General features: G+C 39.2%; 1 protein-coding gene across 7 annotated transcripts in view; it reads right to left on the minus strand.

The window, feature by feature from the left end:
- The window catches only part of LIMCH1 (LIM and calponin homology domains 1), a 344,933-nt gene that overhangs the window by 164,196 nt on the left and 162,206 nt on the right, over positions 1-18,531 (minus strand). For all 7 annotated transcript variants that reach the window (XM_058430309.1, XM_058430308.1, XM_032135896.2 and 4 more), the window contains exon 3: positions 17,429-17,498. In XM_058430309.1, coding sequence (XP_058286292.1) covers positions 17,429-17,498 — 70 coding nt within the window. The remainder of the gene's footprint in view (positions 1-17,428; positions 17,499-18,531) is intronic.

Genomic DNA, 18,531 nt, shown 5'->3' on the forward strand with positions numbered 1-18,531 from the left:
GAGGGGCATCTCTCCTGTGTGCTCCTCGTCAGCCCCCGCACAGCAGCCGAAATGCCCTTACATTTCCTTTCCCAAAAGAGTCGTCACCCCTGCCAACCCCTGCTCTGTCCACAAGCAGGCTGCAGCGGCTGAAATGCTGATGCAGTGAAAGGGAACTGGAAGAGAGCTGATTGCCACACCTATTGGAGAGGGAGGCGGAGAAGCCCATTCCCTCTGAGGAAGAGGAATGGCATCTTCAGAAGTAGAGATGCCAGGATTGGAATTGTGCAGACAGCTTTGTGTCAGCCACTAGCACACAGTAGGTTTGCAGTACTGTCAGGAAATCTGGATTTGGAAAAAGCACCCAAGTGGGACCGGAAGAACGAAGACTCAAGTCCCAACTCTGGAACAAAGTTGCTGCCTGACTCTAGGCAAGTCACTGCCTTCTGGTCTCGGTTTCCTTATTCGTAAAATAACAATGTTTCAAAAAGTAAATCTCTAAGTGGCTTCTAGTTCTGAGATTCTAAGACCACCCTAATGTTCATGAGCATAATAAAAAGTAAACTACCATTTATTGAAATCCTGTGTACCATCCATCATATTAGGTATTTTATGTATATCATCTCATTTAATCCCACAATGCTGAGATGGGATTTATCAACCCCATCTTATAGATGACGAAACTGGAAAACTCACTCCATGAATCCCCATGAAAAGAAAGGATCATCATATCCCTTCAGTGTTTTGAATTTAAATGGAGGCATTCAATCTTTGTGCCTGAAATTGAGATGACATCTGAGAATGGAATTTCTGCACTGCTGGGAGATTAATGTGTTTACAGTCCTCTGCTGGTATAATTCCGAGGTACTAGTATTTATGGTTATGGCTGTTCATGCTACTGCAAAATCCATTTTCCACCTGTTGCTTTTTATTAAACCTCCCTAAAGGACATGAAATATTTCTTTCTGCAGATTCTAAAAACAGGATGCTGAAATATGTGAGCAGAAGCATCGTGTGCGGAGTTACCATTTGGAATTTTCAAATGCTATAAAACACAATGTTTACAACCAATCCATCATTTATAAAAGTTTATTGGATTAATATGCCAATGGACTCACTGGTATCCTGCCATTCATTGACACAAATACATCGAGTGGTAGGCTGACATTTAATATTTATTAATAACTTCTGTATTTCCTTGCCTATTTCATAGTTTCCTTGCATTATGCTCTTTTATCTTTGTCATTCATCCTATTTTAAGTGAACTTTTTATTTTAGAATAGTTTTTAGATTTATAGAAAGCTACAAAGATAATATGCAGAGTTTCAGTATAACTCATGTCTTACATCTTACATTCCTATGGTACATTTATCACAGTTAATGAATACACACTGGTACACCACTCTTAACTAAATCCATGTTTTATTTGGATTTCATTAGTTTTTCCCTAATATGCTCTTTCTGTTTTAAGATCCCATCTAGAATGCCATATAATATTTAATCATTATGTCTCCTTAACTTTTTCTGGACTTTCCTTGTTTCTCAGATGTGCCTTGCTTTTGATGGCCTTGACAGTTTTGAAGAATACTGGTCAGGTATTTTGTAGAATATCCTTCAATTTAGGTTTGTCTGATATTCTTTCCATGGCTGAGGATATAGGTTTTCATGAGGAAAAAGTACCATTCTTTTAACACTGAGGGAAAAGAGGAAAAGTACCACTCCTATAACATTATATCAATCATCCTATTTTTTAATGTTATGTTTAAGTTAAGTCAAAAACTTAAACTGAATATAGTTAAATTTTAGAAAGGAAAAATTAGATATCAAACTACTCAGAAATCTAGTATTTTATACTGTGGACAGAGCGACAGAGAGGAATTAATTTTTGTACCCATTTGAGATGAAGGTAGACCTAACATTCTAGCAGAAAGCCAGCTAATTACAAGAGAGGTGTCTAGCAAGTTCTTTTGAAATGCTTGCCAAGACAAACTTCCTACAAAAACAATCCAGAGGAAGGCACATTTTAAGAGAAGTGCTGTTTCAGCCTAGCATGGTCTCATACTTTCATATATTTGGTAGTATTTTTTTCCTGTTGTCAAACAACCAAATCCCTATAAACTTGGGTTTGGAATACATGCTAAGAATTAGTTCCACAGAAAGTTATCCTCTAGGTAAGCTATAACTATGGAAAAAAAGAAAGTCAGATGTCAGCTGAAATATGTATTTCCTGCTATTATATATTTTTTGCTCACAGTTTGTAATTGAAGGTCTATTCCTAAGGGAAAAAAGTGAGGAACTGATGTAATGTCACAAATTCTGCTAAACGCTGCTCAATGAAAGATAAGGGAGAACAAGTGGTTTCTTTCTTCAAAGAATGGCATTTTTTATTTTTTTTGGGAACAGGAAAGGGAAAAAAAATGAAGTTGGGGAAAAAAAGCTTTACAGCACTGCTATATATAACCCTCCACCTCTGCAGAGACACAGAATAATTATGGAAACAAATTTGGAAAAATAGTTTGTGGTGGTACAGAAAGAGGATATTAGACTTCAGCTAGCAAGTCTAGGCATTCAAAACACATGTGAATAAGAATTTAAGGGCTTAGCTGGCTAACCCACTGTTATGAGCTAAGTTGTCTCCTCTTCCCTCCCCCAATTCGTATCTTGAACTCCTAACCCTTTCTAACTCAGAATGTGACTGTAGTGACTGTAAGGAGGTAATTAAGTTATATGAGGTCATCTGAGGGGGCCCTAATCCAATACGACAGTGTCCTTATAAAAAGGCAAAATATGGACACAGATACATACAGGGGAAAGACCACGTGAAGATGCAGGGAAAGGCAGCCATCTGTGAGCCAAGGAGACAGGCCTTAGAACAAACCCACTCTGCTCACACCTTGATCTCAGACTTCTAACCTACAGAATTGACAAAATAAATATCTATTATTTAAGCCACCCAATCTATGGTACTTTGTTATGGCCATCAGAGCAAACTAATATACTCATCTAGTACTAAGAATGAAATATCAGGGGTATAAGAGAGGCTGCAGGGCACAAGATTGGATGGATATGATATCTCAATGAATTGTCAATTATATGAAGATATTTCTTTTCTTTTCTTTTCTTTTTTTTGTGACAGGGTCTCACTCCCATCACCCAGGCTGGAGTCCAGTGGCACATTCACAGCTCACTGCAGCCTTGACTTCCGAGGCCCAGGTGATTCTCCTACCTCAGCCTCCTAAGTAGCTGGAACTACAGGCATGCACCACCATGCCTGGCTAATTTTTTGTATTTTTAGTAAAGACAAGATTTTGCCATGTTGCCTAGGCTGGTCTTGAACTCCTGGGCTCAAGCGATCACCTGCCTTAGGCTCCCAAAGTTCTGGGATTATAGGCATGAGCCACTGCACCAGTCTTTCTGTCATGATTTTCAATTCTAAGTGCAATTGCTAATGACTTTTCCTGTAGTCTCAAACTCCTTTTTTCACTCCTTTCTCCTTCTCCCAGTCCCTGCCAACGTGGATCAAACACTCCAAAGACAATACTATAATTTGGAGGGGGAGGGGAACTTCATAGTCGTTATAGAAAAAAAATATGTCTTCATTTATACTTAAGCATAGGATTTAACTTCAAAATAACCCATCCATTAACCTAGTCCAATTTTTTTGTAACTTTTTCCCTGAGTTCCAAACCAGCATTTCTAATAGTCTGCCAGACATCTGCACATGAATATCTTTTAGAGATAGCCAACTCAATATGTCCAAAAGAGAATGCATCTTTTCTTTTGGAGCTCATTTCTCATTCCCATGTTCCCATGATTCCTATTAATGGCATCAGTATCCTCCACATTGCTCAAGTCCAAAATGCAAATGTCATCTTCCTAAAATTATCTGTTGTATTTCATCAGTTCTAAGATGCACACCTTTTTTAACCTCTGAAATAAAGAGGCATTTTTTCATTGCCAGTGTCTTAGCATTGTGTCATCATTGAATTGGCAGCTTTTTAAAATGAGCTGTAATTTTTAAAAATGGTGTGTCTCATCATTGATGGCATATTACATTTAGTGAAAAGTAAATCCTGTCTCCTCATCTCTAATCCCACTGCTTCTACTAAGGTTTAAGTATTCATCCTCTCTCATTTGGACTACTTATCTCCTACTTGACTTTTATTGCTGGTATCTTGCCATAATCAGCTTTCTATACGGCCATCTCAGTTATCTGGAACTCAAGATTCCCTTGTTTTCGGTGGCTTTTACTGCACACAAAATGAGTCCAAACACCCCCAGATGGCATTTCTGGTCTCATCTTACTATTCCTGGTCCAGTTTCCAAGCATGGATCTTTCTCAGGGACTTTGCGTCCAGCTGCAGCCACTGGACCCAGTGCAAATAATGCAAATGATAGCCACTTCCAGATAAGACCTAGGTTCTTCTGACTCAGAGCCTTTCTCATTCCATGCCCTGAAGCTAGTTGTTCTTCCTCTGACTCCATTATCTTCACTATTTGTAGATGCCCTGTTCAAATCCCACCCCTTCTAAAGTTCTTAATCACAAATCAAAATTTCTTCCTTGTTCTTTCTTGCATATTATACTTCATTAACATTTCACAGTCTACCTTACATTTGACCTTTCTTCTGTATTTGTCCTCTAGAAAGTAGTCTCCTAAAAGGCAGAAATTACATCTTGAAGTGGATTTTTACTTGGAAGGCAAGAGAGAGAACACATCATCTCTATTTGGTGTGTATGTGCAGAAGAAAACTAGAAAAAAGACCTTGGATGTCATGCAAGAAAGGTTGTCCAAGGAAAACTGTGTTATCTTTACAGTCTACAAGCACAAGGAGCCCATGTTCAGGAGAAGGAGAGATCCATGCCCTGGCTGCCCAATAGACGGATATAACCATTTCATTCATCGGGACAAGCAGCTTCTGAAGAGCTCCCAGAGATCCCTTCCTCCTGGCATTCAGACCCTTGTGGGACCTCCTCCCCTTGAGTGTGGGCTGGACCTAGTGACTTGCTTTTAATTAATAGAATAAGGCAGAACTGACAAAACATCACTTCAGAGATTAGGTTATAAAGGACTGTGACTTCCATCGCGCTTGTTGTCTCCCTCCCTTTCTCTTTCTTTCTTTCTCTGGCCCTTCCTGCTTGCTCACTCTGATGATGCAAGCTGCAACCCTGTAAGCTGTTCTATAGAAAGACCCCACATGGCAAGTAACCAAGGATGGCTTTGGCCAACAGCCTATGAGGAACTGAATCCTGCCAATATCCACAAGTGAGCTTAGAAGTGCAAGTTCTAAGCTCCCTACTCTGGCCTGGAAATGATACTGACCAACACCTCGAATGCAGCCTTGTGAGGGACCCTGAACCAGAGACCCAGCTAAGCCTTGCTCATATTCCTGACCCATGAGAACTATAAGATAATAAATGTTGTTGTTTTAAGCCACTAAGTTCTGGGGTAATTTGTTACACAGCAATTAATAACTAAAACTCTCACCAAATAAGAAAACCAGAAGGGACATAATAATCACAAGATGAGTGAAGGGACAAAAAAATCTTATTAAGTCTTCCCAAATACCCACAAAAGATGTGCAAGGGGACTAACTTATTGGTCTGATCCAAGCGCACCAGTGAACAACCAAAAGCCAGCCTGCTCCAGTGGGCATCAGAACTCCCCTTCACCTGGTCCAACCTACAGTGGAGAATGGCCCTCACCATCTGACACGCTTTTATCACTGTATTCACAATGTAGTCAAGCCTTTTGGTGTAGGGCATGAACCATCTGTTGCCCTGGTTGCCAAGCATGATGTACAAAGTGAGAGATAAATGTTACTTTCGAATGTTACTCGAATGTTACTTTCACTCAGGAAGAGCCTTAAATACGTTTCTGAGGTATTTGGATTTTCTTCCACATTCAGTAGAGAGCCATATAAAATTATGAGAAGATGAGGGACACGAGATGACCTGTACTTTTTTTACAAGCTAACTGTGAAGGCTGTTTCAACTAGCAGCACACAAGCCATATCAACCTGGGAGGCAGTAAATAAACTTAGAATCCCCAAGTTCATATTCCGCCTTTCAATTGAATGCAGGTGGAATGCACCAAAGACCTCGTGTGTTTTGTTGTTTTTCCCTGCGGTGTGTAGTCTTTTACGGCTAGACCTATTAAAATGCTAACCATCACTCTTATGTTGGCTTGGCTTTGGCATCAAACTTGAGAGCAGCAAATTGAGCATTCCCTCTGTGTGTGGTGTGAGAACACAACCGAGGTTTCTCATACTGTGCCAGAGATGAGGATAAAGGAAAGTGTGTCATTAAATTCCATTTTGGCTGAGAAACTTCACAATGTCTATTCATTTCCCTCAGTGAAATATGCCTTCTTCATACAGAACATCGCTTGGCTACCAGTTTTTACTTGTTCCCCTAAAGAAAGGGAGGGCGACCCCTGGAGACTCCGGATCGTACCATGCTACTACTACAGAGAACACAGAGTAGCAGGAAAAAGACAGGAGGGTTTTTATTCCAAGCCCTTCCTTCTCCCCTACCCATGAAGGAGAATTCTGTCTTCCTGTCTCTGAGTCTTTGTTATCCAGAATCAGAATCAGGGGCAAAAGGAGCCGAGTCTAGCTGGATTGATTTGCACTGGAAAGGGCTAACCATTAGTCATAGCAGACAAAAGGATAAGAAGCAAGAAAGGCAAGAACTAGCACAGTGTGAGGCTCAAAGATTTGAGGTCACTGGGCGTACAGAGAGGTTTGAGAGAGTTGGCAAGTATAAGGTGTGTGTGTGTGTGTGTCTGTGTGTGTGCATGTGTGTATGTGTGACAGAGAAAGACTGTAGAAGAGAAAGAGAGAGAGGAGGGCATTTTAGGAAATTCTGCTGCACATTATGAATGAAATCACTCTGACATTTTTTTTTAAGACTCTAGTAAAGAATTCTAATGCTTTCCTATTTGTTACTTGTTAGGTATGGCCACATGAAGCCTGATTTGATAGTGGCCATGGCAGAAACATTACATGTAGCAGTGCCTTTTTCAAAAAGGCCACTTCCTTAATTTGGTTGAATTAATAAATTTTAAATGAGAGAGTCTGTTTTCTAACAACTTAGGTCTCCTTAGAGGTTGATGATGTGTCCAAACAAATGTTCTGAAAGTGTTGAGATTCAATTCTATATCCTAGGGTCTAATGGAGAGAGTATAACACAGTAGAAAAGGCACAGACACAGAGTTGGGCAAACCCAGGTTCAAGTACCAACTCTGCCTCTTATTAGTTGGAATGCTGGCGACATTTCTTTGAACTTTAGAGTAAAGGTACAGCAATAACAACATCACAGGTGCGTTGTAAAGATTAGGAAGGATGATCTAGCACTGCACTTGGGGCAGGGTAGGAATGTGATACGTGATGGTTATCACTGTGGTAACTTTCACCTCTAACCTCCCTCTTCCCTGCCTTGCTTGCCTCCTGACCAAAAAAAAAAAAGACTTTTTTTTTTTTTTTTTTTTTTTTTTAGACAGAGTTTCGCTCTTGTAGCCCCGGCTGGAGTGCGATGGCACAATCTTGGCTCACTGCCTGGGTTCAAGCAATTCTCCTGCCTTAGCCTCCTGAGTAGCTGGGATTACAGGCGCACACCACCACGCCGGGCTAATTTTTGTATTTTTAGTAGAGACAGGGTTTCACCATGCTGGCCAGGCTAATCTCGAACTCCTGACCTCAGGTGATCTGCATGCCTTGGCCTCCCAAAGTGCTGGGATTACAGGCATGAGCCACCATGCCTGGCCAAAAAAACAACAATTTTAACTGGAGGAGAGACCGAGCCCAGAGAATAGAACTTTAACCAGTTTTTTCTAAGGTAATCTATAAGATAAACCACTGGAGGGAAGGTAAAGTTCTAGAAATTCTAAAGGAAGTTGTAAGAATATAAATTAAAAGAGATGAGCTTTTAATTTATATAAATTAAATTAAAATTATATAAATTAAAGGAGATGATCAGGATGAGCTGAGGCACACCAGAGCTAATTCTTAGTTTGCAGGAAACCTTTTCTTGACAGACACCCAAAGCAGCGAGGACCCCAATTTATTGCATTGTTATCCTCCTAAAAAGATGAAGTCTGCATAAAGGCTTTTCACTCATACTACTCGGGTTAACAGCTTTGTATGTCTAGTTTTGTCCAAAACAATAATTTTAATCTTCTCATAATGTGGAAATCACTACAGCTCTTTCAACACTTCCCCTACTCTGATCTCCCTCAATGAAATGGCAACTGTTCTGATGTCAGTTTTCATAAAATAAAGCAGATAACTTTTGAAAGCTTCCTAAAATCTAAAGAACTTATGGAAACCTACATTTTTATCCATGGCAGGAAGCTCTAACCATATTTGAAATCTTATCTTTGATTAGAGAAAAGTACATCCTTTTCCCCAAAATGCGTTTCTGAGTGGGTTAGGGTTACTGAGTGGTAGGATCAACCGACCAGTCACATTCCTACTTCTGCTTCTGACCTTCAGCTAGCATCAAATTTCCATCGTTCATCAGGCTAAGAAGTGATACATGAAGTAAGGCCTTTCACAGAGCTCAGAAAGATATTTTGTAGGTATTGGCCAACAGAAAGAAAAAAAAAGAGATGAACTTAAAAAGTAAGTTTTTGCCTTCCTCTCTTTTTCAAAAAAGGTAAAATAATCTGTCATTAAAATGTGTCCCATCTTCAACTGAGAACAGTGGATATGTAATAACCAAGGAGAGGGGTGGCCAGGGCTCGGGATCCATCTCATCTTTATCCTTTACCGTTTGTCTAATGTGGGGCAAATAACTTCCCTTTATGGACCCACACGTCCTCATCTGCAAAACAAACACATCTAAGATGTCCTTCTAAGATACATCTAAGATGTAAAATTGTCTTTTCCTCAGATCACTTTTATCCTTATAGACCCATGGAAAAATCAGACAGTGTTTCATGACAACTCTAAGAAGGTTCAGCACTCAGGGGCAGAATCCGCAAATATCACCTATTTCCAATTGTACTTCACATGTGCATATGTGCACACACGACGGCTGTCACAATTCAAATCTGTGCAAGAAAAGGCTTAATCCCCAAACTCCTATCATAAGCAAAGATTTCATACATTCATGGCTTTTGCACAAAACCTAAAGCTCCTGGGATGAAACAGCATTTAGCATGATCTCTGATGACCACTAAATTGAGTTTCAAGATGTAGCTCGATTGTACAATACTGATGAGCTAGCAGACTGAAGTGCAGCATTTTTAAAAAAAACCTTTGGTATGCCAAGACCTAAATTTGAGGACTTTCTCTCTGGCAGCAGCGAACAGTATCACTAACACCTAAAAGAGAATGCAAGCATCTGCAGGCAGTCACCACACGGCTTCATATGTCAGCAATCGTTACAGAAGAAATGCAGACCCAGATCCAGGGTCTTTGCATTCTTGCCAGGAAATGATTTTCAACTACTTTGTTTTAACACCTTCACCCCTGAATTCTTTGTAACCACAGCTTAACTCAGGGGCTAAAATACACCTATTCATGCCTTCGTAAATCTACATATGTTTATAATTTGAGATTGCTATGTGAAAACACACTTTTTTATTTATCTTCAAGTCAAGCAGCCGGGCCATCTTAATGGATTGGCTTCTCAACACTAGCCCATTAAGACACACAGGCATGGGTTCCAGGCATAGAAATCCCTCTGGCCACACTTCTCAGATCTCTATGGCCCCTGCTACTATGGACTTCCTGATCAATAGATGGTCAGTGGCCTGTCAACCCCTGACAAAGTGAAAAAACCAACCTGATGTATTCAGAAGCATTTCAGGGATTTTTCTATCTGCCCTTTCCTGACTGTCATGAATATTTGGAAGAAGAAAATATTGTTTGAAAAATACCCTCACACAAAGGCTACATCTCTACTAACAAGATGATCTCTGCCATCTTCAAACCTATTAATTATTTGAGGTTCCCTATGTCTCCCCTGAAAATAAGAGAATTAATGTATTTTAATCCTCAACTTCTTATATTGAAAAATTTCAAACCTACCAAAAGGTTGCAAGAATAAGTACCATGACCCCTGTACGCCCTTTATCTAGAGACAGTATTTGCCACATTTCCACCCTTCCTCCCGTTCTTCCTCCCTCCCTTCCTTCCTTCCTTTCCTTCCTTCTTATCTCTATGTGTATATAAAATTATATATTATGTACCCAGACTTTTTTGCTAAACATATCGAGGATTGGTTGTATACATCATGACATTTCATCTCAAAATACTCCAGCATATATATTTGCCATCTAAGATCAACAGTATTCTCCTATATACACAAAGACAGCTATCGCATACAGGAAATCCAACACTGAGAGAATGCTATTATCTAACACTCAATTTATATTCAAATTTCCCTAATTGTCTCAATAATGTCTATTATAGTTGCGTTTTCCCAATTAAGGATCATGCACTGCATGAGGCTGTCATATTTCCTTAGTTATCTTTAATCTACAACAGTTTTCCAGCCTTTTGGGGATGAGACAGTATTTTTTTTTTTTTTTTTTTTTTTTTTTTTTCACTGTATAAAAAGAAAAGACAATAAAAATAATTACGTTTGTCTGGCATTCTCCAGATTTTAAGTCAATCAAAATTACTATGAGAATTTAGTTACCAAACTCAGTTTGAGTTTGTCATCCTTCTTATAGAATTCCATGGAGTTTTCTTTTTTTTTTTTTTTTGAGACGGAGTCTTGCTCTGTTGCCCAGGCTGGAGTGCAGTGGCGCAATCTCAGTTCACTGCAAGCTCCGCCTCCCGGGCTCACGCCATTCTCCTGCCTCAGCCTCCCGAGTAGCTGGGACTACAGGCGCCCACCACCGCGCCCGGCTAATTTTTTGTATTTTTAGTAGAGATGGGGTTTCACCGTAGTTGCGATCTCCTGACCTCATGATCCGCCCGCCTTGGCCTCCCAAAGTGCTGGGATTACAGGCGCGAGCCACCGTGCCCGGCTGAGGATGGGGCAGTATTTTTAATGACGCTGACACTGGTGAAGAGGACAGGCCAGCTGTTCTGCAGTATGCCCTTTAATGTGGATTTGTCGTATTGTTTCCTGAGAACTGCTGTGATTTCTTAGTGCATCACCAGGACATCTAACATCATTTGGACCCATTATAGATATCGGTAAGTTTGATCATGGCCAACTACTTAAAGACATAGTGTCTTAACACGAATACGAAACCATTTGCAGGCCTTTAATTTCAAACTGTTAACCATAGTTATTCAAAATCTTACTTTCCAAAATATATTTCAAAACAGAGCTGACTTTTATCTCTCTCGAGTATTAACTCATTTTCTCCTATACCGGGGATATTCTCTGTATTCTATAATAAAAGATCATAATGGACTATAAATACTAAAGGTTTCACAAAGGAGGCTGTTTTGTGTTAGATCTTTAGTTTTATTTAATTTATTTTATTTTTTAACTTAAAAGATGTGTTAGTCTGTGTTAGATCTTGATAGACAAATATAATTTTATCAAGAAGAGCAGGAGGAAAGCATTCAATGAATTACACATATCACAAGAAAAGGCATCATTCATGGGCGTGAAGAGTGTTTGCGGAACTGTGAGTCAACTATTATAGTCCAGGCAAGAGATGAGGATGGCCTGCTCTGGGGCAGTGGCCAAGGAAATGCAGACAAGTAGACAAATGGGAAGATTCTTTGACAGCTGAACTGGTGCAACTGCATGTCTATGATGCCTTCACTGACATTGGGAAATAGGTGCATGGGACTGGTGATTCAAGTCTCATTTGAACATGTTAAGTTTGAGGTGCCAGTAGGATACCCAGATGAAACTGTCCAATAGACAGAACACGAGGTCTGGAGTTCAGGAGAGAGTACTTGATGAGAAATGCTGCTTTGGGTCAATATCATGGCGAGCTGAAGTCATGGACACAGACAAGAACATGACCATAGAAAGGGAGGCACAGGCATGACGTGAGGACCCCGGAAGTACATGAACGTAACAGGGGGCTGCGGGGTTGCGATCTGTTTCCCACCAGGGCCACAAGTGCTCTGGTTTTTGTGGAAATGTTGATCTGAAGGCAACTGGAGCAAAGGAAAAGAGTTTGACCAGATTTATAGATTCAGGAGTCACTAGTGAATGGGTTAGTAGGTGACTTTACTTAAGAAAGTGTTTTTTTGGACTAAAGATAATAAATTAGTAAAGAAAATATAACTGATACAGGGTGACAATAAGTAGGGGAGGTGTTCATTGAAAAGGGGCAAAAAAAAAAAAAAAAAAAAGCGATAGCAAGGACAAAGTGAAAAGGAAATCCAAAAGAAAAAAGGAAGTAGAGGAATACTAGTCAAGAACATAAATAGAAGGAAAGAAGATGAGGTCACCTTGCCTTCTTGTATCAAGTTGCCCGAATGCTCCAAGACAGAGGCAATATGTGGGAAACATTTGATCCATGATTGGAAATAATATAAAGACAAATGCATGTGCCCCAACAGTTAATTTTACTAAAGTTATTTATGATTTCCATTTTAAATTGAGGTTTCAAAACCCTTTTCTCTTTAGCTACTGGACTGGGAGCGACTTGTTTCTCCTCATCTGGATTTTCCTGGGGCCTTCCTTAGTTTTATGCTGCAAATTTTGCTTCTATAACATTAAACCAGAAACTCACTCAAAACCGCTCAACTACATGGAAACTGAACAACCTGCTCCTGAATGACTATTGGGTACATAATGAAATGAAGGCAGAAATAAAGATGTTCTTTGAAACCAACGAGAACAAAGACACAACATACCAGAATCTCTGGGACACATTCAAAGCAGTGTGTAGAGGGAAACTTATAGCACTAAATGCCCACAAGAGAAAGCAGGAAAGATCCAAAATTGACACCCTAACATCACAATTAAAAGAACTAGAAAAGCAAGAGCAAACACATTCAAAAGCTAGCAGAAGGCTAGAAATAACTAAAATCAGAGCAGAACTGAAGGAAATAGAGACACAAAAAACCCTTCAAAAAATTAATGAATCCAGGAGCTGGTTTTTTGAAAAGATCAACAAAATTGATGGACCGCTAGCAAGACTAATAAAGAAGAAAAGAGAGAAGAATCAAATAGATGCAATAAAAAACGAAAAAGGGGATATCACCACTGATCCCACAGAAATACAATCTACCATCAGAGAATACTACAAACACCTCTATGCAAATAAACTAGAAAATCTAGAAGAAATGGATAAATTCCTCGACAAATACACCCTCCCAAGACTAAACCAGGAAGAAGTTGAATCTCTGAATAGACCAATAACAGGTTCTGAAATTGTGGCAATAATCAATAGCTTACCAACCAAAAAGAGTCCAGGACCTGATGGATTCACAGCTGAATTCTACCAGAGGTACAAGGAGGAACTGGTACCATTCCTTCTGAAACTATTCCAATTGACAGAAAAAGAGGGAATCCTCCCTAACACATTTTATGAAGCCAGCATCGTCCTGATACCAAAACCTGGCAGAGACATAACCAAAAAAGAGAATTTCAGACCAATATCCTTGATGAACATTGATGCAAAAATCCTCAATAAAATACTGGCAAACCGAATCCAGCAGCACATCAAAAAGCTTATCCACCATGATCAAGTGGGCTTCATCCCTGGGATGCAAGGCTGGTTCAACATATGCAAATCAATAAATGTAATCCAGCATATAAACAGAACCAAAGACAAAAACCACATGATTATCTCAATAGATGCAGAAAGGCCTTTGACAAAATTCAACAACCCTTCATGCTAAAAACTCTCAATAAATTAGGTATTGATGGGACGTATCTCAAAATAATAAGAGCTATCTACGACAAACCCACAGCCAATATCATACTGAATGGGCAAAAACTGGAAGCATTCCCTCTGAAAACTGGCACAAGACAGGGATGCCCTCTCTCACCGCTGCTATTCAACATAGTGCTGGAAGTTCTGGCCAGAGCAATCAGGCAGGAGAAGGAAATAAAGGGTATTCAATTAGGAAAAGAGGAATTAAAATTGTCCCTGTTTGCAGATGACATGATTGTATATCTAGAAAACCCCATTGTCTCAGCCCAAAATCTCCTTAAGCTGATTAGCAACTTCAGCAAAGTCTCAGGATACAAAATTAATGTACAAAAATCACAAGCATTCTTGTACACCAATCACAGACAAACAGAGAGCCAAATCATGAGTGAACTCCCATTCACAATTGCTTCAAAGAGAATAAGATACCTAGGAATCCAACTTACAAGGGATGTGAAGGACCTCTTCAAGGAGAACTACAAACCACTGCTCAATGAAATCAAAGAGGATACAAACAAATGGAAGAATATTCCATGCTCATGGGTTGGAAGAATCAATATCGTGAAAATGGCCATACTGCCCAAGGTAATTTAGAGATTCAATGCCATCCCCATCAAGCTACCAATGACTTTCTTCACAGAATTGGAAAAAACTACTTTAAAGTTCATATGGAACCAAAAAAGAGCCCGCATCGCCAAGTCAATCCTAAGCCAAAAGAATAAAGCTGGAGGCATCACGCTACCTGACTTTAAACTATACTACAAGGCTACAGTAACCAAAACAGCATGGTACTGGTACCACAACAGAGACATAGATCAATGGAACAGAACAGAGCCCTCAGAAATGATGCCGCATAGCTACAACTATCTGATCTTTGACAAACCTGACAAAAACAAGAAATGGGGAAAGGATTCCCTATTTAATAAATGGTGCTGGGAAAACTGGCTAGCCATATGTAGAAAGCTGCAACTGGATCCCTTCCTTACACCTTATACAAAAATTAATTCAAGATGGATTAAAGACTTATATGTTAGACATAAAACCATTAAAATCCTACAAGAAAACCTAGGCAATACCATTCAGGACATAGGCGTGGGCAAGGACTTCATGTCTAAAACACCAAAAGCAATGGCAACAAAAGCCAAAATCGACAAATGGGATCTCATTAAACTAAAGAGCTTCTGCACAGCAAAAGAAACTATCATCAGAGTGAACAGGCAACCTACAGAATGGGAGAAAATTTTTGCAACCTACTCATCTGACAAAGGGCTAATATCCAGAATCTACAATGAACTCAAACAAATTTACAAGAAAAAAACAAACAACCCCATCAAAAAGTGGGCAGAGGACATGAACAGACACTTCTCAAAAGAAGACATTTATGCAGCCAAAAAACACATGAAGAAATGCTCATCATCACTGGCCATCAGAGAAATGCAAATCAAAACCACAGTGAGATACCATCTCACACCAGTTAGAATGGCCATCATTAAAAAATCAGGAAACAACAGGTGCTGGAGAGGATGTGGAGAAATAGGAACACTTTTACACTGTTGGTGGGACTGTAAACTAGTTCAACCATTGTGGAAGTCAGTGTGGCGATTCCTCAGGGATCTAGAACTAGAAATACCATTTGACCCAGCCATCCCATTACTGGGTATATACCCAAAGGACTATAAATCATGCTGCTATAAAGACACATGCACACGTATGTTTATTGCGGCACTATTCACAATAGCAAAGAGTTGGAACCAACCCAAATGTCCAACAACGATAGACTGGATTAAGAAAATGTGGCACATATACACCATGGAATACTATGCAGCCATAAAAATGATGAGTTCGTGTCCTTTGTAGGGACATGGATGAAACTGGAAAACATCATTCTCAGTAAACTATCGCGAGGACAAAAAACCAAACACCGCATGTTCTCACTCATAGGTGAGAATTGAACAATGAGAACTCATGGACACAGGAAGGGGAACATCACACTCCGGGGACTGTTGTGGGGTGGGGGGAGGGGGGAGGGACAGCATTAGGAGATACATCTAATGCTAAATGACGAGTTAATGGGTGCAGGAAATCAACATGGCACATGGATACATATGTAACAAACCTGCACATTGTGCACATGTACCCTAAAACCCTGAAGTATAATAAAAAAAAAAAAAAAAGAATGTACTTCTAAACCTAAAAAAAAAAAAAAAAAAAAAAAAACATTAAACCCCAGAGCTCCAAGGTCCAGAGTTGCCATAGGCTTAGGCACAAACAGATGTTCATCAGGATCATTAAGACCTTGGCTTTAACATTTGGAAGAGGTGAATTTACTAAATGTTTTAAAGTAATTGATATATGTATACACTGATATATAATACTCATATATTATTTATTTTATAGAACTATTCAAATATATTCCTTCCAAATATATGTATCTATCTCGATATTAACCTATTTGGTTACATGATTCTGAAGAACAAAATTAGAAAGATTTTTAACGACTAATCACCAGCTCACTACCAATCAATGTGGGGAATAAAATGCATCCACAGAAATAGCAGTTCTTAAAGAAAACATCTATTTCATTCAACTTGCTGAAACCATGTACCTTCCTACAAGGACCCCCCACAATTCTCAAACACAACTGGTTTTTTATCACATCTAATTTCAATTAGTCATCGTGATATGGCTAAGAAGCTTTTTAACAACAATCAGTAAGGTCTACGTAGGATCCTGCTTAAATTCTTGACATTCTTCTCATTGCTTTCTGCAAAACCACATGCGCAGAAGGCAATCACAATGGAAACAATCAGTGAGTCATTACCGAGCTACATACTTCCTCTGCTCTCTCTGTGTGTGTATGTGTGTGTGTGTGTGTGTGTGTGTGCGTGCACGCACACATATGCCAATTCCTTCCAAAACTAAGATTTGATTGTCTTTCTGATCTTCTACTTCTTTCCTTTTTCTGCACAAAGGCAACATCGATGAAGCAATTAAAATTAGTTGCCAAGAATTATAAGACATATCAATGCATGAAAAAAATATTCTGCTTCTAACCACATATGAACATGTAAGTTTTAGATTTTATGTGGATAGGTTCAGAAGGGCAAGGATTCTGCTTAAACAGTTCTCCAGATGACGTTAGACCACCTTAGTGCCCCAGTATGTCTTCAGAATAGTTGGTCTACAATTGTGGTATTTCAACCCAAGTAGATTATAATATTGAAAACAGCAATTTATTATAAAACTATTGTTTTCTCTTAAAATTCTCTTTCTTTCTACCTCCCCTACCCTCCATTCTAGGGGAACGCAGTGATGAACTGAAATGAGAAAATGTAATTAAAATCACATTCCTCCCCCAAGGGTCAACCTAATTATCAGCCTCTCACCCCAAAACAAATTTAGCTCTTTGAGAATGAAGGTCCTTATCACTCATGGAAAAAACACAAACAAAGATTAACATGCCATTTAGGCATGACTGCAATCTTTCATTTTAAGTGACCTCTTCGTTTAATGGATTCAATGCATTCTCATTCAAGTGGAATATATATTGCAGGAGAGAACTGTAATAAATGGTACTGTCATGACCCCTAGGTTAGAGCAAAGGAATATTGGAAAATAAATCTCAATTCCACATACTCACCAGTCCTGCAATGGGGGTAGGCAATCTATTGATCTTTTTAACAAGTCCTGGCTTTATAGCATTCAGCAACCTGTCATGAAAAAGGCAGAATGTCAAGTGAGACATAAAGCAGGATGGATCACACAAATCACCTTTATCCGGGGCTACAGCTAAATTGCTAGATAGGAAAAGCAGTGAATTTAAAGCATGTAGTAAATCTCAATAATCTATCAGCCTTCATGCATATAAGTGAAGAGCTTTGCCAATATCAAGTTGGTCCATGGCAGGTGAAGTTTTAGAATTTAGAAATGTTGAGAGAGGAGAAAAGGTAGAGACTGAGGAGGGCTTCAAAGAAAAGGACAAGGGAGAGAGCTGGATTGAGGTTGTGAGGGAATTATCTGGAACTGGAGCCAGGTATTGCAACTCAGGTAAGGCTTGTTGCCAATTTTCCTGGCTAAGACATGGGACTCTCCAGGGATGCACTGAATTCAAAGACCAGTATCTATCTTTACAAATGATTTGCCAAGACAAATTCTAAGTCAGACCCTACTTTCTCTTTGAGAAGAGTGGCTTTTTCAATGTGGTTGAGCTTCACTTTAAAAAGGGAAGAATATGTTTAATAAGAGGTTAGCCAATCATATTCTGAAGATTTTAAACAAGGCTGACCAAGAGTCCCTAGCTACAAAAGATATTTGAGCAAAAGATTTTCAGCTAAAGATTGAAATTATATAACAATGGTTACACAAGCAAGAAAATGCAAGAGAAACAACTATCATTGCCTGTTTTCAGCACATAAAAATCCAGAGTGAAGAGAAACAAGGAAAGCAACTTATAAAATTAAAATATGGTTAGCATCGGGGTAATTGGGTAAAGCGTAGTATTTGCAAAGCAGGTTATTCATAAATAAGTGATTGAAGGTAAGGGGCTGTAGAATGTAGAATGTTATTTCCACGTTTGGGAATCAGGCAATTAGGTAACTTAGATACTGTGCAAAGAGAAACTTAGGGTAGGAGTGTATTATAATTGAGAGGTCAACAAACTACAATCCATGAGCCAAATCTGGTCCAACACCTGTACTTATAAATAAAGTCTTACTGGAACAGGAATATAACCATCCTCATTCA

Source organism: Hylobates moloch, unplaced genomic scaffold (genome assembly GCF_009828535.3).
Source record: "Hylobates moloch isolate HMO894 unplaced genomic scaffold, HMol_V3 SCAFFOLD_17, whole genome shotgun sequence".
Classification (NCBI taxonomy): domain Eukaryota; kingdom Metazoa; phylum Chordata; class Mammalia; order Primates; family Hylobatidae; genus Hylobates; species Hylobates moloch.